The sequence below is a fragment of the Gobio gobio genome (assembly GCF_949357685.1).
Source record: "Gobio gobio genome assembly, chromosome: 18".
Lineage (NCBI taxonomy): Eukaryota > Metazoa > Chordata > Actinopteri > Cypriniformes > Gobionidae > Gobio > Gobio gobio.
In genome coordinates this window covers 45,912,527-45,937,574 of record NC_137111.1, presented here as the reverse complement: position 1 = coordinate 45,937,574, position 25,048 = coordinate 45,912,527, and the positions used below count along the sequence as shown (strand labels likewise).

The 25,048-nt window shown below is 37.3% G+C and overlaps 1 protein-coding gene across 4 annotated transcripts in view; it reads right to left on the bottom strand.

Annotated features, from left to right (window-relative positions):
- Window positions 1-25,048, bottom strand: part of mymx (myomixer) — an 85,930-nt gene that overhangs the window by 48,225 nt on the left and 12,657 nt on the right. For all 4 annotated transcript variants that reach the window (XM_079843592.1, XM_079843595.1, XM_079843593.1 and 1 more), the window contains exons 3-11: window positions 23,099-23,239; window positions 12,810-12,947; window positions 12,108-12,299; window positions 10,336-10,419; window positions 9,878-9,996; window positions 5,959-6,073; window positions 5,678-5,755; window positions 5,422-5,537; window positions 2,593-2,746 (exon numbers count right to left, since the gene is read on the bottom strand). In XM_079843592.1, the coding sequence (XP_079699718.1) occupies window positions 2,593-2,746; window positions 5,422-5,537; window positions 5,678-5,755; window positions 5,959-6,073; window positions 9,878-9,996; window positions 10,336-10,419; window positions 12,108-12,299; window positions 12,810-12,947; window positions 23,099-23,239 (1,137 nt within the window). The remainder of the gene's footprint in view (window positions 1-2,592; window positions 2,747-5,421; window positions 5,538-5,677; window positions 5,756-5,958; window positions 6,074-9,877; window positions 9,997-10,335; window positions 10,420-12,107; window positions 12,300-12,809; window positions 12,948-23,098; window positions 23,240-25,048) is intronic.

The following is a 25,048-nucleotide window of genomic DNA, read 5'->3' as shown; positions in this document are numbered from 1 at the left end:
TAATATGCTGATTTACTGCTTAAGAAACATTTATTATATTTTCAATATATTTTTTATGTATATATTATTATTCCCCAGATAAGCGACGCACACACACCCGACCATCCACGTGATGTAAAAGAAAACGTGATTCATCAGACCAGGCCACCTTCATCCATTGCTCCGTGGTCCAGTTCTGATTCTCACGTGTATATATATACGTATATATATAGTTTGATAGATAAATATAGATTTATTTTGATATTATATATTTTTTAGTTTTCTTTGAACAGTGTTCATTTGAAATAGAAATATTTTGTAACATTATAAATATATTTACTGTCACTTTTGATCAATGTAATGCATCCTTGCCGAATAAAAGTATTAATTTCTTCTTTTTTTGACCCGATAAATGAGAAAGGAAGGAAAAACATCCAAGATAATCCTAATGCACACACACTGAAGCTCTTCCTCTTCAGCGCTATTGGCCTGTAATATAACAAATGGTTTAAGTTGCTATTTTATTAATCCAATGAGTGTTTCTATTTTCTGCAGGTACGTCCAAAAGATGTTATTTCAGCCATAATGTCAGCGGATATGAAAACTTCTAGATTTGGGAGTTTTGAGAGAGAACGGCGTTTGTCCTGGCGGCCTGTTTTTGCCCTCGCAGCACAATCGAAGCGCGTCATACTTCATGGAAACGTCCAGATCTGTCGTGCCAGTGTCAATAACACCTTGAAAGGCTTTTCCTGAATGTGGTGTCTCACAGACAACGGGGCTTTGTTAGATAGAGAGGCTGTCATAAAATAAATGACAGAAACTGACTCATTTACATCCCATCCAAACCGACAGGCAGGAAAAGAGGAGCCTCAGATTTTGCCCTCTTAAATAACGGCACCATCATCCGTGGAGTGAAGCGAGTGTGTTTGTGTGGCTGAAAGAGGAGCCAGACTCGAGGTGTCAGAGGTCATTCACAATCAAATCTACAGCGGCTGAATCAGCTCTATGCACGAGAAATTAACACTTGCGTCTGTTATGTAATTATGGCAAAGTGCTGGTCACCCTTTCAGCATCAAACAGTAAAAACATTCAAGATTCTTTCACATGACTCAAGTCAGGATAAAAAAAAAATACTGCATCCCAATTCGCCTACTTATACTATTCAATTTAATCTCCTACTGTTTGGTAGAGAAATGTAGTAGCACGTTGATCTGCCAGTCGTGCGGAGACTCCCCTCATGTGTTTGCAATTTGCATAATGATGCATTTAAAAGTTAAGGACCAACGTGTCTTTATAAAAGTTCACAATGACGTTGCAGATGACATATGATGTGGATAACACTGAATAAATATCTTGTCGTCAGGTTAAATACTGATAATTAGTCACTCAAACCCCTTTATCTAAACCTTAACTGTCGGACTCGCACATCCGCCATGTTTGTAGTTTTTAAACACTTTTGTAAATCTGTGTTTGTAGTTCTAATCGAATCTTCGTCCAAAGCGCAATGAGTTGTGGGCAATATGAGCCGTTAAGAGTGTGTACGGAGTGTGTATTTTTTTACGGTCTATGGTACGGATCTGCACTTCGGATTCAAACCGGGAAAAGTAGACTATCCGGGAATCTTTGGATCACACATTTCAATACACTATGATTTGTGACACTAATTCTCATTTTGAATACTATTTAGGATGGATAGTATGCGAATTGGGACGCGTATTAGTGTTGTTATTGCTCACTTAAACTATTAAAAACGTTTTAATTGAAATAAAATATAAATATTATATGATAAACTTGTTGCCATAAGTACAAGTTGAAGTGCTAAATTACTAAAACTAAAATATAAATACATTTAATCTAAATAGAAATATATATTTTTTAAAACCTAAAACTAATAAAAATGACAAAATTACATGACAAAACTAATAAAACTAAAATAAATTAAATCTAAACAGAAATATTTAAAAAAAAACTAAAACTAATAAAAATGAAAAAAGCACATAACAAAATTACTAAAAAGTAAACTAAGATTAAACTGAACACAAAAAACGACAATTCAAAATATGAATAATTACTATAATAGTATATAATATAAATAATAGCCCACTAAATAACCCTGTTAAAAAGGGATTTTATCATTTAATCATCAAGCATTTAATTTGCACAGAATATTTAATGTGCATAATAAAGGGGCTTAGTGATCATTATTAAAACTTTAAGAATGTTTTTTTGTTTTTGTTTCGCTTAATTACTGTTTAAAGAAAACAATTGCCGTCAGCCACATAAAATGACGACTAAACAGAAACTACATAGTAATCTTTTAATTAGACTGAACATATACATATATATATATATATATATATATATATATATATATAACATTGTTCATGTGATTATAGTCACTATCACAAACGTTCTAATGATGCACCATCATTAACGAAATCAATAAATCTGCAGTGCTCTGCAATCGCATAACGTCAATGTTTTGGGAGTCATGTGAAAACTCTGGTGCCATTATGCATTTCCGCTCAGAAAGAGTACCAAAAAAAAAGGGAGAAAAGAAAAACAAGCAGCATAAGAAAGCTGTACAATTATAACAGAATCAAAGCTGCATACCGTAAACCCCTTCAGACGGTTTTGTTCCTCTTTAACCTCCTTTCCCATAATTCTGTGTGGGTCTGTTCCCACGCTGCCGGGCGTCTCTTGGCTGAAGGTTTCAGGGTCACTGCCTTCCCTGGTTAACGAGGGTAGTTGAGCTGCCTTTTCGTTCCTACAAACACAAACACTCAGCCATCAAATCAACCTGCCAACAGCACTGAAGGCCCAGGCCAAGAACACAGAAGCTCCGTCCCTGATTCTAATTATATCCACGGTGGATTCTCATTTACTGTCACTCTGTGGAGATTGAATATAGTGACTGTGAGCGAGCGATGATAGCTGATTACACATCTGGTATTTGTAACTTCCACAATATTTTCAAAGCACAGCCACTAAGATGGATGACTAAATACACTACATCATGTCTTAAAATAAATACACACATGGGAATAACCAGATTCAAGAGATGTAAAGCATGAAATGCTAAGATTTTGGAGGATAATACACACATACATATATACACAAATTATATTATATTATATACACTAGTTCTTCCTTAAGAAAATGTGAATGGTGTTTGACTTTACAAAACGCCACTAATAAGGAATTAATAGTATGGAACAGTATTATTTACTAAAAATATATACATTGATCAGGCATAACATTATGATCTAATATTGTGTTTGTCCTCCTTGTGCTGCCAAAACAGCCCTGACCTGTCGAGGCATGGACTCCTCTAGACCCCTGAAGGTGTGCTGTGGTATCTGGCACCAAGATGTTAGCAGCAGATCCTTTAAGTCCTGCAAGTTGGAAGGTGGGGTCTCCATGGATCGGACTTGTTTGTTCTGCACATCCCACAGATGCTCGATTGGATTGAGATCTGGGGAATTTGGAGGCCAAGTCAACACCTCAAACTCTTTGTGCTCCTCAAACCATTCCTGAAGCATTTGTGCTTTGTGGCGGCGCATTATCTGCTGAAAGAGCCACAGCCACCAGGGAAAACCGTCTCCATGAGAGGCTGTACATGGGCTCAACAATGCTTAGGTAGGTGGGACGTGTCAAAGTAACATCCACATGATGGAGGACCCAAGGTTTCCCAGCAGAACATTGCCCAAAGCATCACTGCCTCCGCCGGCACGCCTTCTTCCCATAGTGCACCTGGTGCCATGTGTTCCCCAGGTAAGCCACACACATGCACCCGGCCATCCACATGATGTAGAAGAACACGAGATCATCAGACCAGGCCACCTTCTTCCTTCTTCTCACGTGCCACTGTTGGTGCTTTGGGCGGAGGTCAGGGGTCAGCATGGGCACCCTGACTGGTCAGCGGCTCTGCCGCCCCATACACAACAAACTGAGATGCTCTGTGTATTCTGACACCTTTCTATCAGAACCAGCATTAACTTTTAGCAATTTGAGCTCCAGTAGCTCGTCTGTTTGATCGGACCACACGGGCCAGCCTTCACTCCCCACGTGCATCAATGAGCCTCGGCCGCCCATGACCCTGTGGCCGGTTCTCCACTGGTCCTCCATGACCCTGTGGCCGGTTCTCCACTGGTCCTCCATGACCCTGTGGCCGGTTCTCCACTGGTCCTCCATGACCCTGTGGCCGGTTCTCCACTGGTCCTCCATGACCCTGTGGCCGGTTCTCCACTGTTCCTCCATGACCCTGTGGCCGGTTCTCCACTGGTCCTTCCTTGCAGCACTTTTGATAGAGACTGACCACTGCAGACCGGGAACAGCCCACAAGAGCTGCAGTTTTGGAGACGCTCTGACCCAGTCGTCTAGCCGTCACAATTTGGCCCTTGTCAAACTCTCTCAAATCCTTACGCTTGCCCCTTTTTCCTGCTTCTAACACATCAACTCTGAGGACAAAATATTCACTTGCTGCCTAATATATCCCACCCACTTACAGGTGCCGTGATGAAGAGATCATCAGTGTTATTCACTTAACCGGTCATAATGTCATGACTGATCGTGTATATATGTGTAATAATATATATTATATTACATTATATTATAAAAAAATATAATAATATAATATATAACGGAATCTGTTTTTCTATTATGATTTTTAACTACTTACGAGAAACTCGCTGTCTTTGTTAATTACCCTTAGAAACGTTCCGCTCGGCTGTGAACTTTTACTATGTTTGCAGAACAGAACGAGCTGCTTGTGTATTATTTTACCATTAGTAACTTTTGCCATGAATTCATCTTGATTAAACATCTGCATTGCCCAAATAAACTCTTATGCATTTAATATAAGGAATAAATTCCTCTTAATTACAGGGATAAACATGCTTCATCCTCAACCAAAGGCACAAGGAGGAGATGGCAATCTTTCCGCAGTAAGCACATTATTTATTATTACTAACTGGGCTCGGGAGCAGGAATCCCAGACTTTTAGACCTTAAACGACAATGAAATCAATACGGACGCCTTAGATGATGGAGCAATAAAATGCAAAACAAGCTCAAACTTGGATTCAGTTGCAAAATTGCAGCAAACAAACTAAATTTGATATTAAACGGCTTGTTTTGGTGTTTAGCATTTTAAAACATTACGTTAAACGGGGGGAGGGAATTCTGATTGGTAATAGCTGACATTATGAAAATAAGCACACATTTTTTATATGCATCTAATTATCATTTGGAAACGTTTTCCCTGGCCGTGCACCACACGGCTGGTGGAGGGGAATACAAATGCAACAAAAACAGGATTGTGGAAAGAGCCTTCGGCTCTGTGGAAAGCCCACAGTTTGCCCATTAAGGAGGGAAATGGCTTGTGTCCCCGAGAGGACACCATAGGGTTTGTGCGGTTTATAACTATGGTGGTTTGAGTTACCTGAGAGTCTTCTGGAGGACGGCCCAGCAGTCTTTTAACTCGCTCTGCTTCTGTGTGACCCGGGCCGCCAGCGCCGGGTGCAGGTTGGATAGCTGGGAAACAGTCACATCGAGCATCTGAAACCACACAGAAAGACACAGGAAAACAAACACGGGCGTCAGGATGGTGTTTGACAGACAGTTGGACGGTGAACTAACGCATTCAGGGCACAGCAGCTTGCGTAGCTATAATGGGATATGAATTTTGGATCGCACACCATGATTTGACTGGCAATGTCCCGAATTTCCCCGTCTCTGCCGCTTTCCACTCCACTGCTTGGAGAGAGGCTTTTTCTCTGGATGAGAAGATAAAAAAGGAGCAAAACCATAAATAACATGATTGGATTACATCAGCACATCCCAACATTCGGTGCAGCAGTGGGGTGTACATTCATATCAAAGGACACTTTGTCAAAGCAAACTGTCACAGACATTGGCCTTCCTGTGGGGTTTGAACTGAAATAGCACCGCTGATGGAACTATGAAGGAAAATGATTACCATGTTATTGATGGAACAGACAACATTATCTGCCAGCTGGTAGAAGGATGAGACTTCGAGGGCAAGCTGAAGATTTTCATGATATTCTTTCAAGTGCGACTGGGCCTTTAGCCACCTAGGTAGTCAACAAATAATAATGAGGAGGGGGGGGGATTATATACAGTACATATATACATATACAGAGCCTAAAATTAACACTCGTCAAGCGCTAAATGCGAGTACAAATCAGTGTTGGCGAGCATATGAAACGCTGTAATCGGCATTTTTATGAATTATAACCATGCAAAAGTGTGAGAACATGAACAAACATAAACTTTTGTGATGATGCAACACTGGCCCGTCATCTCATCGTTCAAGCCTTGCCAATTGAAATATTCAAGAAGAGGCACAAATTCGATACTCAGAAATCTGCATCTCAGACAGCGCATGAGTACAGAATCACGCTCTCTTTCACGTCGTCTTGCGCTTGAACAGACTTGTTCAAACTAAATTGTCAAAATGTCCATCTTGGCAAATATCCTTGTAAACATACACTGTTATCCCTGAAATTGTTTTAATTCAAATTATTTAGGTACAATAAACATAAACTCCAACAGATTTGTTCAATGACTAAATGTTTTTCGTTTGTTGTATGATTTGCATGATTTTTTTCATTCTATTTAATTGTTTAGATTAAATGTACTTAAAGAAGCCTATTTTAGTCGGTTGTCAATACAACGCAATACAAGGAAGATGCTGATTGGCTCTTTGAACTGAAGTCAGGCATGGATGCAGCTGCACGCATTTTTATCAACGTTTGCTTCAGTATAGGCCTTGTAACTTTACATTTTGGTCTCAAACAGCTAATACATTATTAATCCCTAATACATTAGATGTATAACAGTTAGCCAGTAAAACAAAATGTAAGTTTAGGCTGTGTTTACACTCAAAAAATTATTTTACGATACTGTTGACTTTATTTAAACAATTTATTTTGTTTAAGGTTTTCATTTTGAAATAACTAAATAAATCAACAGAAGATAAAAGAAGACATTAAATCTCTGAAGATCTCAGCAGAGGAGGATTAAACAACTCCACCAACAGCATTACCAGCTTCACACATTACTAACCAGACTGGCTTTATTTCTGTCTGACCATGATGGAGATAAGTGTTTGTTTTAGTTGACCCTTGGCTCTTTAACATTAGTTTTTTCTTTTCTTTGGCTGCTTTAACTGTGTGTTTAAAAAAACACTTTAGTTATGCCAAGACAAGCCAAAGAGAAAATGTGATCAGGTGACTTTGACTTACTGTATTGATGATGATGACATCATCATGTAGAAGCTGAATCACTAATCTCAATCACACTAAAATGTTCTGTTTATAGAGGTAATGTGTTATCAATTTTGTGTTTACGTGATGTTATTAATGTTATTCTATTACACGAGATCCAGTACTGTTATGGTATTTGAATAATATTCAAGATTTTAAAACCATGTAGTACTCAAAAGGTTTAAATCTACGGCATTACTTAAACACATGCAGACATCAAGAATCTGCGTATGAATCTCAACAATGGTGACAATGAAAAGCTTCATGCTGCAGTGCATGCTGGGTACCACCAATCAAAACTCCCCCATGGGTCCCAGCATGCATTGCGGCAAGAGCCCAACTAAAACGAACACTCATCTGCATCATGGTGACCTAAAATTTAAGTTAGTTTGTTAGTTCAATTAACTAAAAGTTTTTAATTAAATGCTGTTGAAATCTTAAGTACATTAAACTGGAAATGTTTTGTTTTTTCAACAAGACAAAATTAACTTTTTTAGGGCAACGAGTTTCCATAAATTGTTTAAGTTCAATCAACCTGTATAAGCTTACAGTGTAGTTATGTCTTAACTGAACGTAAACAGTTGAGAAATAAAACGCATGTGTAACAGTATATTGGATCCGTGCATTCGCTCTTAAAGTGACAGCAGCCTAATATTTCTGCTGCCGTCTGTGTCATTAATTTTAATAAAACAACAAAAGACAAAGAACAATCACTCACTGCTCTTAACAGAATAGCTTTTGTAACTTTAATAAGGATTAATCTGTGTTTCATGGCTGGTAAAAAGATATTTATGGCTGATACATTTTCTAAAAAAGTTAATTTTAGGCTCTTAGGACTTGACATTAACCTTTTTGCTCACCAGTCAATGTGGCTAGTCCAAAGTTACTAGCCACTCAGCATTTTCACTGGCCACAATTTTGACATCCATATTTAGATTTATTAGGTTGCTGTCACTTTAAGACCTGACGCACGGATCCATTATACTGTTTCTTTCTCAACTGTTTACATTCACTTAAAACAGAACTGACTTTGCTTATGTGAATACTTACCAAGACTGGCATTTTTACATTATTTTGTGTGCATTTGACTGCTTAAGCGTAATAAGCAGCGAAAAAGAACTTAATTTAGTACAGAGGCAGCTTTATGCGCCACACTTTGGGTGTTTGAGCACAAAATCTGCGGGAATGAGTAAAATTATGCGCAATACATGCAATACAAATATATATATTAGTGCTGGGCAAATTAACACGTTAACGCGGGCGATTAATTTTTTCAGCTTAACGCATTAAAAATATTTAACGCAAATAACGCAGCGTCCGTTTTTATATCCATTTTTGCTTAGCGTTTCATGATCATCACGCTCCTATTTATGTAAATGCTTCCAAGCGCGACAAGACACAAGAGAACGCGCTGTATGCCAATGTCCTGTCTGTGTGTGTGTGTGTGTGCGTGTGTGTGTGTCAGTGTCCTGTCTGTGTGTGTGTGTGTGTGTGTGTGTGTCAGTGTCCTGTCTGTGTGGATGCGTCTCATGTCAGCTAATCAAGGGACACTGACACACACACACACTCGACGCATAGATAGACTCGTGTCAGTTTCCTGCTCACATCGAGTTCTCTTTTGCTCTTGAACAAACAATAAAACAGAGGATTTTGAGTATTCTCATATTAGGAGTCTTAAATTAGTTAAATAACGTCTTAAATGAACTTAAAGAGTTGTGAGGAAATGAGATGCGCGGGACAGCGCGTCAGATCCGCGTCATGTTCTTAAAGTGACAGGAGCACTGATGATGCCTGTCATTAATGTTCATCAAAGAACAACGGGAACAGAGAAAATTGTAGCTTAAATGATGATTCATCTATATTTCATTTATTATTTATGCAGTTAAGAAAGGTGTTTGATAACTATTACATTTCTGTATATGTATAACAGGGAAGGCCATGGGTAAATATAACATTTATTATTTTGGGTTTATGTAAAGATTGTTTTAAGTTCACTTAAATTAAAAGTTGTTTTTTAAAGCCTAATAAATGTTGAAATTGGGAGCTTTCAGTTATAGTATAATGTAACGTCATTAATGTTTCATAGACACTTTAGTATCAGTGATACTGGCCTTCATTCATAAAAAGATGACAATACAACACATATTTAAAATATGCTGTCTTTAAATTGTTTATACATTAATTTGGAGAGTAACTGAAATTACTACAATATCAAAATATTAAAAACTTAAAATATTAAAAACTTGCGATTAATTACAGAAAAAATGCAATTAATTAGTTAATTTTTTTAATCGATGCCCAGCACTAATATATATATAAAGAATGAGTAAATTATGCGCAATACATGCAATACAAATATATATATATATATATATATATATATATATATATATATATATATATATATATATATATATATATATATATATATATATATATTTGTATTGCATGTATTGCGCATAATTTACTCATTCTTTATATATATATATATTTGTATTGCATGTATTGCGCATAATTTACTCATTCTTTTGAAAAATTTGCACAAATAATAAATGACTCTAAAGGCCTATAATCATGTTTTTATGTATTCTTACTATTGTGTGCACTTACATTTTGTTGATGTGTTTTCTGCGGGTTGAGATGGTCTTTCCTTCAGTCTTTCCCTGTTTTTCCAGCCTGAGGGCCATATGATTGATCTCCTCATGAAGATTATGATACAGCTGCTCATCCTGAAAAAAAGTTAAGCAAAGAAGATTTCCTGAGCTCTAATGATCTCAGCCACATTTTTACCAGGTGCTTGGATCACATTTTTGGCAATGGTCTAATATTCCCAACCCTGGAAGTACAAATGACTGTTTCGATTGGCTTGAAGGACGCAAGTGAATCAATGACATCTGTAAGTAAGTAATAGGCAGAGTAAGCAATGAATAGTGGCCTATGTGCATAAACAGAAGCACTTACTAACATACACGTTATCTCAAAAAAGCCAATTATTTTCCAGTATCGATAATTGAGGCCTGCTGAGAGTTTAGCAGCAATTTCTGCGGCTGTTGTCTGGACTCGCCCACCTGTTTCAAATCCAGTATCTTCCTGGTAAGCTGCATCTTGTCAGTGTTTTCCCCAAGGATGTTGGCCAGCGATTGTTCCTGCTCCTGCTGACACATATAAAAGCTTTACAGCCCTGAATTATTTTAGCCCAGCGATTGTTTTCTTTGAATACGGCTTCTGTTGCTCTAAATGAGCCTGGCTACCATGGTGAGATGTAAAACAGACTTGTTAAGTAACACCTCGGCATCATGAACGCAGATGCAGAGCAGGCAGACGATTAATGAGTGAAGAAAAACAGTAAAAATATGACCAAAATCACACAAGGAACACATATTTCAATGGATTTTAAAATGCTTATGGCTCTATGTTGTGTTGCAAACAATACACTATTGTTGTTTTTTTTTTGCCTTAAAATTTTACAAATACTTACTTTTTTAAAAGTTGAAACAACTTAACTTACTTTTTACAGTGTACATTTCATAAATAAATATACTTCAAAGCATAATAAATACTAAAATATGATATCATTTAAATTTCATTCTAACAATTCTAGCACACTAAAGTAAATTTTACATTGATGTTTTTACGTTTTTAAGTGTATTTTTATCATTTTTATCATTTACAAGCTCTGAAACTTAGAATAATATTCAAATATTTAAATAAATGTAGAATTTTATTTATATATATATATATGTATATATATATATATATATATATATATATATATACATATATGTTTTTTTTGTTTTGTTTTTTGTTTTTTTACACACATTCACTCATTAATAGTTCTAACAAAAACCTGTCAAGAACAAGAACATGTTCAGGCCATATTTACATTTTTTAATTTTTTTACCAAAAGAAAATTCTCATTACAAACAAACAAATTTACTGTAATTTGAAAAAATAAAATTACAAATATTTGTACGTTATGCTAGTATGTGTTATAATGCCTTAAAGGTGCATTATGTACAATTTGTTCAGTAAAATATCCAAAAACCACTCAACAGTGTCAGTTGAGTACTTACAATATCCCAAATGTTTCCAACTATTTATAAATCGTGAGAAATTGCTATTTTAACCGAGGAACCGGGACGTGCGAGGGAGTCGCCTGTCGATGACATCATATCTGCGTTACCCTCGGTTTCCGGTTTTATTTTGCAGAAACGCTTCACTTTCACTGCAGTGTGAACAAGGGTCATAGCAGCCACCGAAAAGCGGAAGTGGCGCCGGCGACTGTGTCATAATAAAAGTCCCGCTGCTCTCAAGGCGTGTGTTGCGTTCATCTTATTAACAATCGCTCCAGCGGTTCCTCAGCTCCACAACACTCACTCCTGCTCTGCTTCAGACTACAGTAATGTTATTAATCACATCCATCAACATGATTTCTGTGAGGTTCTGCGCTCAAACGTGGCGTCATCAAACTACACCTTTGTTTTGAATGGGCGACCTCTAGTGGACGGAAAAGTTACATAGTGCACCTTTAAGCTACTTTGAATTTTTTTAAAAGCATTGTTTCACAGTACACCTTTTAAAAAAGAAAAGTATATACAATAAATTCAAATTATGTAGAAAATGTGTATGAACATGTGTCATAAAACATCTTAATGTATCTAGAAATAGGCTTCAAATTCTTTATGGAAAATATACATTTATATTTGTCTCTTTTGAATGTGAATGTTTATCCTAGCACAGGTCTCTATGTAAACCACAAAGATTACTGATTTAGGACAAAATCCAAAAACAATCGCATTCAAAGGGTTTGTTAATTAGTGTAACTAGTGGTGTATTTAACCTTCTCTTTGATCCATGCCTCCAAACGGTCCACCTTCTTGTTAAACTCCTGGAGAGTCTTAGCTCCGCCCATCGCCTTGATTTGATTGGCCGCCGTCTGTTTGAGTGCGTTCCATTGGTCGCGGATCTGACCCAACTGTTTCTTTACCAGGTCAGACGTCGGGTTAAGCTTGCACATTAATTGCTCTCCCATCTGCACAAACATTCAGCAACATTACACAAGCTACAAAAGAACACTCTGATGATTTACAGTCCGCTAAAACAACAGCTTAATCATATCAGCGCACTTGAAATCCACCCAAATCCTCGTTCCCCTTCTCTTAGACTAACAGGAGTTCCGGTTTTGCAACCCTCCGGGGATGTGTGTCAGGAGAGGTTAATTATTTGCAATGTACTATTTCAGAATGTAGGGAAAAGAGGACAAATTTAGCTGTGCTGGGGGAAAAAAATCATTTTGGATGTCTCACAAAAATCTTTTTGAGGTTCTACAGGTCTCGTCACAGTTGAACTGTTAAAAATTGCTTTGACAAGTCAGCATTAAAAGATTGTTACCATAACAATTTGTAAATGTTTTGCCGTTTATTTACAAAAGGGAGAATTTCTTTTGTTGATTTTGGCTGAGGAACCTGTCGAAACCTGACAAGCTTAGAACGATGACTCATCGATCTTTTACTGTCCTAATGAAGACGGTTTGCCTTCTCACCTGGTTGAGTTGTATGACGGTGTTCTCAAAGTCCTTCAAATCTCTCTGGAGTGTTTGGCAAACTTCCTCCCAGTCTGTCAGAGGATATTTTTGGCTGTCCCGCAGGTCTCGTAGCTTCGCTCTGATCCACGCCTCGGCCTGTGGGACACAAACACATGACGCTTTCTTTAAAATCTTCCAATTCATCCAAATGGAACCTCATGAGTGGCTGATTTGGAGCACAAAAGTCAAGAAAAGTCAACTTTATTTATATAGCGTTTTTTAAAATGCAGATTTTTTTCAAAGCAGCTTCACAGTGTTAAACAGGAAAATAATGCAACAGAATTTGATTCGGCCATACAGCCGCTCTTGAGAAAACGTGATGGATTTATCCAGTAATTTAGTTGATATAGTCAATTTAGTTTAGTAATTAAATTTATTTGGATATTTAGTTGAAAATTTAGTGTCCCCAACTGAGCAAGCCAAGCCAAAGGTGACAGTGGCAAGGAACCAAAACTCCATCGGGGCATAAAAGAGAAAAATAAACCTTGGGAGAAACCAGGCTCAGTCGGGGTGCCAGTTCTCCTCTGGCCAATTAACAAACAGCGTATGATTATTATTCTGGCAACCTTACAGGTCAGAGGTCATATTAGATCGGAATATTCGAAAAATCGGAGACATCATGTCGGAGACGGGTTTATATTGAGGATGACGTGTTGATTAAACATTTATTAAATAGGAATATTCGAAAGATCGGAGGCATCACGCTGGAGACTGGTTTATTGAGGATGCCTTGACGATGAGGCAGTAAAAGTGACAGTAAAGGGATTTAGAATGTTACAAACGCTTTCTATTTCAAATAAGGCAGCGGCTATTTACACTAGATTCTATTTACACTAAGTGAAAATAGCAGTATTTTCTTTGTAATAAGTGTAAATAGTTATAAAGAATTATCGGTTATCGGTCAAAATTGTCATATCTGTCACAAACAGACGTGCAGGCAGGCAGGCAATGAGCTCACGGAAACTTTAATAAAAACTCAGGAACATAAATAAGAACACGTCCAACATGAAACGAGAACCGACAAACACAGAAGGAGAACTGAGAACTAAATACACAGGGGCAAACGAGATAATGGGCAAGACACAGGTGATGGACATTCTTAATTAACAGAACACAGGTGATGGAATTAACTCATAAGGACAATGGCCGGAAAACTGAACAAAGGAACATGTGACAACTCAGAACACAAGCAAAACAGACTAGACATGTGACAATATCGTTGCATCCCTAATTTATACTAATAAATAGTGGCCCTTAAAAATAATATACAAATTTGGATTTAGATTTATCACCCAATATATCGGTTATTGGCTTTCAAATATAAAAAATTATCGTTATCGGTCAAAATGTTCATATCGGTTCATCCCTAATTTATACTTATAAATAGTGGCAGATACTATTTGCACCTCAGTGTTGCACCTCATTGTTGTACATTAAACGGTATGCAATAATAACAGAGTGTAAATTATTATATTTATTAATATTATTAAATGGATGCCGCCTTATTGGGATAATGAAGCCCTCCCTACACCTACACCTATCCCTAACCCTAACCGATAAACACTTTATTCTTAAACACACGTTAGACACTTTATTTCCATTATTATCCAATATTTTTTCTTCATTTTTTAATAAATGCCTTTCCGATCTGATATGGGATGAAAAAGGGAGTAGAGCGAGTTTGGCAAAAGGCTAGCTAATTTGCATTTAGTGTAAATAGACTCCGTTCAAATAAATGCTGTTCTTTTAAAATGTTTCTATCCCTGAAAAAAAAATAAAATGTATCACTGTTTCCACAAAACTGTTTTCAACATTGATCATAATCAGAAATGTTTTCCGAGCATCAAATCATCATATTAGGATGATTTCTGAAGGATCATGTGACTCTGGAGTACAAGACTGGAGTAATGATGATGAAAATTAAGCTTTGATCGCAGGAATAAATTACATTTGAACATATATTCACAAAGAAAACAGTTATTTTAAATGATAATAATATTTCACAATATTACTGTTTTTACTGTATTGTTGATCAAATAAATGCATCCTTGGTGAGCATAAGAGACTTATTTTAAAAACATTAAAAAAATCGTACAGACCCCAATATTTTGAACGCTAATATTATTGGAGAAACCTGGCCAAAACAAATGTCAATTCCACACAAAATGACCAGTTTCTGAACTATTGAGCCTGGATCACATCACAGAGGATGTCAGTTTCATCCTTTGTGTTTTTTCTTTGTGTTTTATTGTTAATGCTTGAAACATGAACACATGTTGAGACACTTAAGGCCCATTTTACGCTCGCTTAGCTTTCTGAGAGCGTTCTGGAAACACAATATTAAGCAAATAGATTTTAAAGGGTTCTCTAAAGTCACAGTCGCTCGCTATTATTTCACGGTGAGGAAAGACAAGCTCCTCAGTGACTTCTTGTTTTTGAAGAAAGCAGCGATTACTAGTGTCTCGACTTACAGAAACACTTCAGAAACATCATCGGGAGATTGCTCGCTGTTTCTCAGATATCACGTTATGAGCAGCAAAGGTTTCTTTTGGCTGGAGCGCACAGATTGTTGCATAAGGCTTTTGAAACCACCATTTCTGGCCATGTTTGCACTGCGCGAATAGAAAACAGGTGGCCGAGCCCAGATAGGTCTTGGACGTGTTTATTTGGTATGAACACAATGTATGACCACTGGCGGTCTTCAAAAAGCCCACCCACATCACCGCCAACGAAAGGATTGTTAAATGAACTTGTCATTTCTACAAGACTAAACGCAGCGGTTTGCGTTGTGATCTCCAAAGGCAATAAAACCAACAAATCGGGCTAAATATAAGGAGACGGCTTAGAGCTGCTGGCTAATGCTATAGTGCACATTAAATAATAATCTTCGCCTCATAATTCGCCCCGCACCGACAGATGTGATTGATTGCTGAGGACACGTCAATTTTGTTTTCCACATTTTTCAGAAATTTGTGGTCTTGAGAGTACAAAGCCGAATCTCTCTCACATCAAAAACACGGAGATTCACATCACATGTGGACAAAAGGAAGAAAAAACCCCACCACAATGCTTGGCAAGATCTCCCAGTGCAGATAAAAAATAATATGATGTCACTTCTAATAAAAGATCAGCCATTATTTTTAATGGCTTCCCACAGGCTCAAAGGTATTTCTATATTGGAGGCCTGTGTAAACAGCTCTATCGCCTCGTTTCGGCCCCGCCGGTGACTTCATACAGGAGGACAATGCCTTTGTTTCTTCCGCTTCCCTTTGGAACAATAGTGTGTTTTTCAAAAAAATAACTCTGTAAATCATACCGAATGTTTGGTGAAATGATACTGCTATAGATGTCATTGGCGCGCCTGAGGTCATACAGGTTTTCCAACATCCTTCTTTGAGTAAATGAGCAAAAAGACTTCCTGTACTGTGATATTGGCCCTGTTTACACCTGGTATAAAGATGTGTCGAATCACATGTAGACACATTCGCGTTTACACCTGGTGTTTTAATCCATCTCTTTTGTCCACTTTCGACCACTTCTGTCCTGATTTCTTCGAGGGGAGGGTCTATGGGCAGGTAAATGTATGGGATTTTTTTAGATCTTTCGATCTAATGGGCAAGCTCACAAAATTGACATATGAACACGAAGGTGACGTAAAAACATACAGCATCGGATTTCACTTCTGCTCTGACAGCCACAAGACCAGCCAAACGCTGCGAGTGTGTGTTAGAAATCAGGAATAGTGAAAGAACATTGCGCTTGGTATGTTTTCCGTCTTCAAACCAAACTTGGATCTTTAGCCGACAACATTTAATCCCGTCTGGCTAGCGCGATTATACGGGGAATAAACATTATTTACCATAATGTTTACGCATGAGGTCAGTCGGGAGAGAGTAGATGCTGTTCGCATGCATTCGATCACATGAGCGTTCACACTATGAAAGCATGGGTATAAAAATCCATATTTTAATCGATTCATTTTCAAGGGTTAGTTCACCCAAAAATGAAAATAATGTCATTTATTACTCACCCTCATGCCGTTCCACACCTGTCAGACCTCAGTTCATCTTCGGAACACAAATTAAGATATTTTTGTTGAAATCTGAAGTAGGGCTGCCACTAACGACAATTTTTATATCGATTAATCGATTGACTAATTTATCGATTAATCGATTGACTAATTTATCACAATTTCCAACAGTTTTACTTTTAACATTTAATTTAACTTGCAACGTTGGCATTCAGTAGTGTACAATAAAATGTATAAATGTAAACAAGCCCTTGACAAAATGTAAAACTAAAAGAGTACAAATGTAAAAAGGTACAAATTTAAACCAACATAACAAAAAAAAGCGAATATCAGCAAATACTTTATATAGAATAGTGTTGTCACGATACCAAAATTATGACTTCGATACGATACCAGACTAAAATACCTCAATACCGATACTGAATCCATACCATGGCAAAAAAACTGTAAAAGTAATTGAATAATATGACAGAACTTACTATTCATTGTTTTATCATTGTTTCAGGGTTAAAAAACCTAAAAACTCACTTGTCCGGCATGTTCCTGCCCTGCTTCACACAGAATATGAGGTCCGGCCCTTTAAGAGCTGCACGGACCAAATTCATAATAACACCCGATTTCTCATTCAACTCTGTATATGTTCACTTAAGAAATATCCGACTCAAATCCGACTGCGTTTACCCGCATGCTCGCCAGGTCGTGCATATTTACATATTTTTTACCATTCAAACCCAATAATCCGCGAAACTGCCGTCACGATCTGTCTGTGTGAAAGGTTGCTGCGCGCTTCAGGTCAGAGTCCGGCAGCGTGAGCACGTCCATAGGGAGCAATGATATTTACACTCTCAAGATCCATTAATGTACTAAAAACATATTTAAATCAGTTCATGTGAGTACAGTGGTTCAATATTAATATTATAACGCGACAATAATATTTTTGGTGCGCCCATAAAAACGAAATAACGACTATATATAGTGTTAACCGATTTCAAAAAACTGCTTGATGAAGCTTCGGAGCGTATCGAATCAGCGAGTCGATTCAGTGGTTCGAAGCGCCAAAGTCACGTGATTTCAGCAGTTTGGCGGTTTGACATGCAATCCGAATCAGGATTCGACTCGCTGATTTGATACACTCCGAAGCTTCATGAAGCAGTGTTTTGAAATCGGTTATCACTATATAAGTTGTTATTAAGTTTTTTTTTGGCGCACCAAAAATATTCTCGTCACTTTATAATATTAATATTGACCCACTGTACTCACATGGACTGATTTAAATATATTTTTAGTACATTAATGGATCTTGAGAGTGTAAATTTCATTGCTCCCTATGGAGGCCTCACAGAGCCTTCAGATTTCAACAAAAATATCTTCATTTGTGTTCCGAAGATGAACAGAGGTCTTACGGGTGAGGAACGGCAGGAGGGTGAGGAATAAATGACATTATTTTCATTTTTGGGTGAACTAACCCTTTAACTCCCAAGAAACGATTAGTCATGTTTTCAGTTCATGAATGAACATGAAGGAACATTGTAGCGCGCCTCCCATCCAATAAATCGCTTTGTGCTTTGTTACCATTCATATGAAACAAATTCTCAGATACATAAATACCGTTTTGGCGCTGTGGCGTGAGAGCGCTCTGGCACAGCTCAGCTCAAGAGAAGCGGCACATGAACTGATCTTCTCTTCCGCTTTAAAACCAGTAACAGAAGGAAATAAACATGAATGAGCATCTGCGAGTGTTAAAAGATACAGGACAACAAACCGAAATCCATATCATGTCACATGGAATCGCTCAATCAGTGTTACTACCATGGAAAGACGTCAGTAAAACAGCTCGTAAACAATGTAACGTCACATTTACCTCAGAAAAACCATATCCGGTGTGCATTACGCTTTATTTAGTATACAAATCAGTTCATTTTTACCTTCAATATTATAGTAGGCTAATGTACCAACTGACTCCCATAGTTTACAGCATTAGTTTAGAGATTTGCAATGTATTGTACCTGATGTATATCCAAAATAATTGATATTGAATCAAATCGAATCGCAAGCTTGTGAATCGAAATCGAACTGAATTGTGAAATTTGTGTCAATACCCCCAGCCCTATCAACTACATCTGGAAGTGGTTGAAAGTGGACAAGCTCAAAATGTTTTACACCCCGTTTACACCTGTATTTTGCGTTGTCCGTGATCCGATCCAATCCAATTGATTCGAAAACATCTTAATACCAGGTGTAAACAGTCTTTAACTACTATGTACTAACATTTGAACAAACTATTGGCCCCACTTTATATTAGGTGGCCTTAACTACTATGTACTTACATCAAAAAAATAAGTACAATGTATTTATTGTGTTCATATTGTATTGCAAAACACGTTTGCTGATATTGAGACGGGATACGGGTAAAGTTAGGGACGGGTGTGGTGTTATGGGTCAGTTTAAGGGTAGGGTTAGTAGTACATAGTTGTTAAGGCCACCTCATATAAAGTGGGTCCAAACTATTTGATCCAGTGTCCATAACTGTTTTTACAATTTACTTATATTTTTTAAAACCTGCTGTAATTACCCTTCCCTTACCCCTTATCTATACCCATACCACCAAACCCATCCATAACCCTACCCGTATCCCATCTCAATCGCAGAAAAAGAGTTTTACAATACAACATCAACACAATATCTACACTGTACTTTTTTTGATGCAAGTAAATACACTGTAAAATGTTTCAAGTACAATTAACTTGGCTATTTAAGTCAATTCAACTTAAATTACATTAGAAAATTTGTTGAATCTTGTATAACATACAGAAAAGTTGAAAATCGCTTATTTTTATGAGTTAGAGTAATGTAAAAATGTATGTTATATTAAAACTTATTGGTCATATCATTTTTTACATTGTAGTAGTTCAGGACACCTAATATAAAGTGAGACCAAAGTCTCTTAAATGCTACATTTATTTGTAAAAAAAAAAAAAAATACAGTAAAATCTGTAATATTGTGAAATATTATTATCATTTAAAATAACTGTTTTATATGTGAATATATTGTAAAATGTAATTTATTATTGAGTTGCAAAGATACATTTTCAGCATCATTACCCCAGTCTTCAGTGTCACATGATCCTTCAGAAATCATTCTAATATGATTTGATGCTCAGGAAACATTATCAATGTTGAAAACGGTTTCATATTTTTGTGGAAACAGTGATATGTATGTTTGTTCAGGGATAGAAACATTTTAAAAGAACAGCATTTATTTGAAATATAATCTTTTGTAACATTATACATGCATTTACTGTCACTTTTGATCAGTTTAATGCATCCTTGCTGAACAAAAGTATTAATTTCTTTCTTTAAAAAAAAAAAGGGCCTGTCCTTTAATCAGAGTGGATGCCATACGTAATTTGACTTTAAATCTAGTTTCATTTAATTGCTATATAAATGTAGAATTAAGTGACTTTTTAAATGGATCCCAACAGAATACACAATATTATGCTTTCTACATTATAAAGGGTTTTACAGGGCAATTTTTTACAGCTTTCACCTTCATTTGGGATTTCTTAAACGGAGGCCCATTTCCACATCCTCACTAACAGGGATTCATCAGTGCTATCGGTCAACGGAATCGCCCATAAAGAGATGGAGGGTTTGCCCAACACCAACATAAGGGTAAAAATACGTCCAAAGGCCACTTCCTAAACATTTAGCCTATTAACATTAACGACGTGTTACACTCATCTGTCGTCTACGACACTGCTCTGCCCACTTCACTCGAACTCAGTGAATTTCACGGGTTTCATGTGCTGTTGACAGTCGGACCGGAGAGCAGCAGCTGCGTCCTGAAGCAAAAATGCCCTTGTATGTCAGAGCGAGCGTGGCGATGGGATAACGCGAGCACTTGAGCGGCTCGGTTTAGCCTCAGAAGGCCAGAGGCGTGAACAGACAGGGCCAAACAATGATCTCATCCCGAAATAATTGCTCCTCTTGTGGCTGTTCTCGTCCCTCCCACTCCCCTGTGCTGCCCGCACTCCAACTTCAGACAAAAAGAAGTGAAGAAAAGAAACCGCGGGGCTAGAGCAGGGTCAGAGGGCCAGGACGGCCTGTTTCCACCTTTATCGCTCTGCTTTTTTTGTCTTTAAACTGCGAGTGTAATTTTCCACTTTAGTGATGCAAACACTCAATCAATTCACTACTTATGACATCAGTTTAGTGGGAAAAACCATAAACAAAAAAGTGACCAAAACACATCTACCTCTTCAAAGAGACATAAAGTATATAAATAGCATAACGTACGGATATTCTGATTTTAACGCTATTAACTTTCAAGAACAGGTCAGATTTCATCCCAAAATCAACAAGAATCAAATAAGAAATTTAATTTTGTATAAAGCATAGTTTTAGGCCCCTTGATCTATCCATCCATCCACCCACCCATCCATCCATCCATCTATCTAACCACCCATCCATATATCCATCCATCATCCATCTATCCACAATTTCCTCCATCCATCCATCCATCCATCCATCTATCTAACCACCCATCCATATATCCATCCATCATCCATCCATCCACAATTTCCTCCATCCATCCATCCATCCATTCACGCATCCATCCACCCATTCACACAGCCATCCACCCATCCACCCACCCATTCATCCATTTATCATGCATCCATCCACTCATCCATTCACGCACCCATTCATCCATCCATCCACCCATCCATCCAACCATCCATTCACCCATCCATCTCTCCATCCATCCATTCATCCATCCACCCATCGATCCATCCACCCACCCATTCATCCATCCATCCATATCACCCATCCATCCACCCACTCACCCATTCATCCATCCATCCATTCATTTATCATCCATCCATCCATTCACCCATTCATCTTTCCATCCATTCATCCATCCATCTATCTAACCACCCATCCATATATCCATCCATCATCCATCCATCCACAATTTCCTCCATCCATCCATCCATCCATCCATCTCTCCATCCATCCATTCATCCATCCACCCATCGATTCATCCATCCACCCACCCATTCATCCATCCATCCATTCATCCATCCATATCACCCATCCATCCACCCACTCACCCATTCATCCATCCATCCATTCATTTATCATCCATCCATCCATTCACCCATTCATCTTTCCATCCATTCATCCATCCATCCACCCATCGATTCATCTATCCATCCATTCATTCATCCATCCATCCACCCATCCATCCATCCCTCCACACACCCATCCATCCATCCATCCATCCATTTATCTCCAATCCATCCACACATTCATCCATCCGCTCATCTATTCATCCACCCATTTATCATCCATCCATCCATCCACCCACTCATCCATTCATCTATCCATCCATTCATCTACCCATCCATCCATCCATCCATCCATCCACCCATTCACGCATCCATCCACCCACCCACTCATTCAACCATTTATCATCCATCCATCCATCCATCCATCCACTCATCCATTCACGCACCCATCCATCCATCCATCCATCCATCCATCCATCCATTTATCATCCATCCATCCATTCACCCATTAATCTCTCCATCCATTCAGCCATCCACCCATCGATTCATCCATCCATTTATCATCCATCCGTCCATTCACCCATTCATCTCTCCATCCATTCATCCACCCATCGATTAATCTATCCATCCATCCATTCATCCATCCATCCACCCACTCATCCATTAAGCTATACATCCATTCATCCACACACCCATCCATCCATTTATCTCCCATCCATCCACACATTCATCCATCCGCTCATCCATTCATCTACCCATTTATAATCCATCCATCCACCCACTCATCCATCCATCCACTTTTTTATTGTTAAAATAAATTGTTACAATGAGAAAAAAAAACGTAATGGTCTTCATTTTCGTACACAAATACAGTTTTCCAATTAAGTTGGTCAATGTGACATTTTCAAAAAAAACAGCAGCTCTGGAAAAAGTGTTTAATTCCCAGGAATGCACAAAATGTTTAAAGATATGCAATATTATATATATATATAATGCCTTGCATGCAATAAAAGCAATACAAATCATCTGCCAAGTACATAAAATGCAACTGAATAACACATAAAATGCCACTAGTGAACTGTTTAATTCTTGTGAGAATAATTCCCTTAATCTGTCTTGATTTCCAAATACATGTCCAGTGCTCATACCTGAGTGATCTCCTTGTTAAAAAGGGCGTTTTGTTGGGTCAAACTGTGGTCATTCTGCACCGATGAGAGTTTTGAATCCAAACACATGTCCTTGTGCTCACAGGATGGACTGTCCACCGCAACCTTTTTCAGTACATGGGTCTGTGTGGGGGAAAAAAATGAAAATGTGACTTATTCATGGGGAAAAGTGGTAACATAAACGAGCTAAAACATCTGAACACGAGATGTTTGTGTGACGTCATTGTGAGTTTATATTGAGAGTAAGACGCTTACAGAATGGAAGGACTGCGAAAAAACAAGTCCGGGCAAGAAACAAGGTCATTTCAGATCACTGGGACACAAAACCACAAAGCAAATTCCCACAGTGATTATGTCATTGATGACTACGAGTGAGGAAGAGCAGCTCGGCACCACTCGTGTTTAAATATGTGGGAAATTATCCACACAAGCAATGAGAAAACACATTGGTAAACCAAACTACACTCTAAAAAAAAAGGCTCGTAATCATAGGGGAACCTTTTTTAGTGCTATATAGCACCAATTTTGGTGCTTCAGTGGTTCTTCAGCGGTTCTTCAGAGGTGCTATATAGCACCTTAGTCAAAGAACCGGTGAAGAACCTCTGAAGAACCGCTGAAGAACCTCTGAAGAACCGGTGAAGAACCTCTGAAGAACCGCTGAAGAACCGCTGAAGAACCTCTGAAGAACCAAAATTGGTGCTATATAGCACTAAAAAAGGTTCCCCTATGATTACGAGCCAAGAACCATTTTTGGTGCAATATAGAACCTTTTTTTTTTTTTTTGAGTGTACTGTGTGTTTAAAATGTCAAATCATATGACTACAACTAAACAACAACAACTGGAAAATAATGCATTTATATAATTATATATAAAATGCATAAAAAAAACAACAAAACCCTGAAAGTCGCAGTAATGCACAACACCAGGGTTAACTGATTATGAAGTGTTCGCTATCACTAACACATGGGCAACAGTAATAGTGATGCTATTGGTGATTTGCTCTATGATATCAGCCATCCAATCAAATGATGTCTAATTAGGGGCGTGTAAAACCGTACATTTGAACAGATAAAGACACGGTTTACAACACAGAAAGCCATTGTCTTATATAACCGAAAGCCACCATCAGCACAAGCGGTGGCGATAATGGTGGTGAGGACACATTTAAAGTGCTCGAACAATTTAACAAAGTGAATAAAGTCAGGAAACATCTGTGCCGATGTGGGGAAAGGGCGGCCCATTACTTTATCATTTCATCACATGAGGCCACATCAGGAATAAAAGATGAGAGCGCATGTTTGTGTCCAAAAACATTATAATGCACAAAAATCATCTTCATCAGTATCTTTGTCTTGTTTTATCTTTTATACAAGATACATTTGCTTCAGATGTTAATGGAACACTAACATTTGGTTATTCTTATTACAATAATTATTTATTAAATAAACAAATACAGAAATGAATAGTAATATAAAATAATAATACACACACACACACACACACACACACACACATATATATATATGTGTGTAATATTATCTTACTATTTATTTATTTATTTATTAATTAATTAATTAATTAATTAATTAATTAATTAATTAAATAATTAATTAAAAGTATAAAAGTATGTTATATTATAATTTATTTTTATTATTGTTTTAAGCAATATTTTTTAATTAATGCTTAATTTAAAAATGGTCATAAATTGAATTTATGACCATTTTTAAATTAAGCATTAATTAAAAAATATAGCTTAAAACAATAATAAAATAAATTATAATTTATAAGCAAATTTTTAAATTAAGCAAATTTAGTTTCTTGTTTTACGCAAATATAAAAAATAAGGTTTATACACTAAACATATACATTAAAAATATGTCAATATTGTAAGAAAAACACACTTTAACATACATCTAACAACTCTGAATATT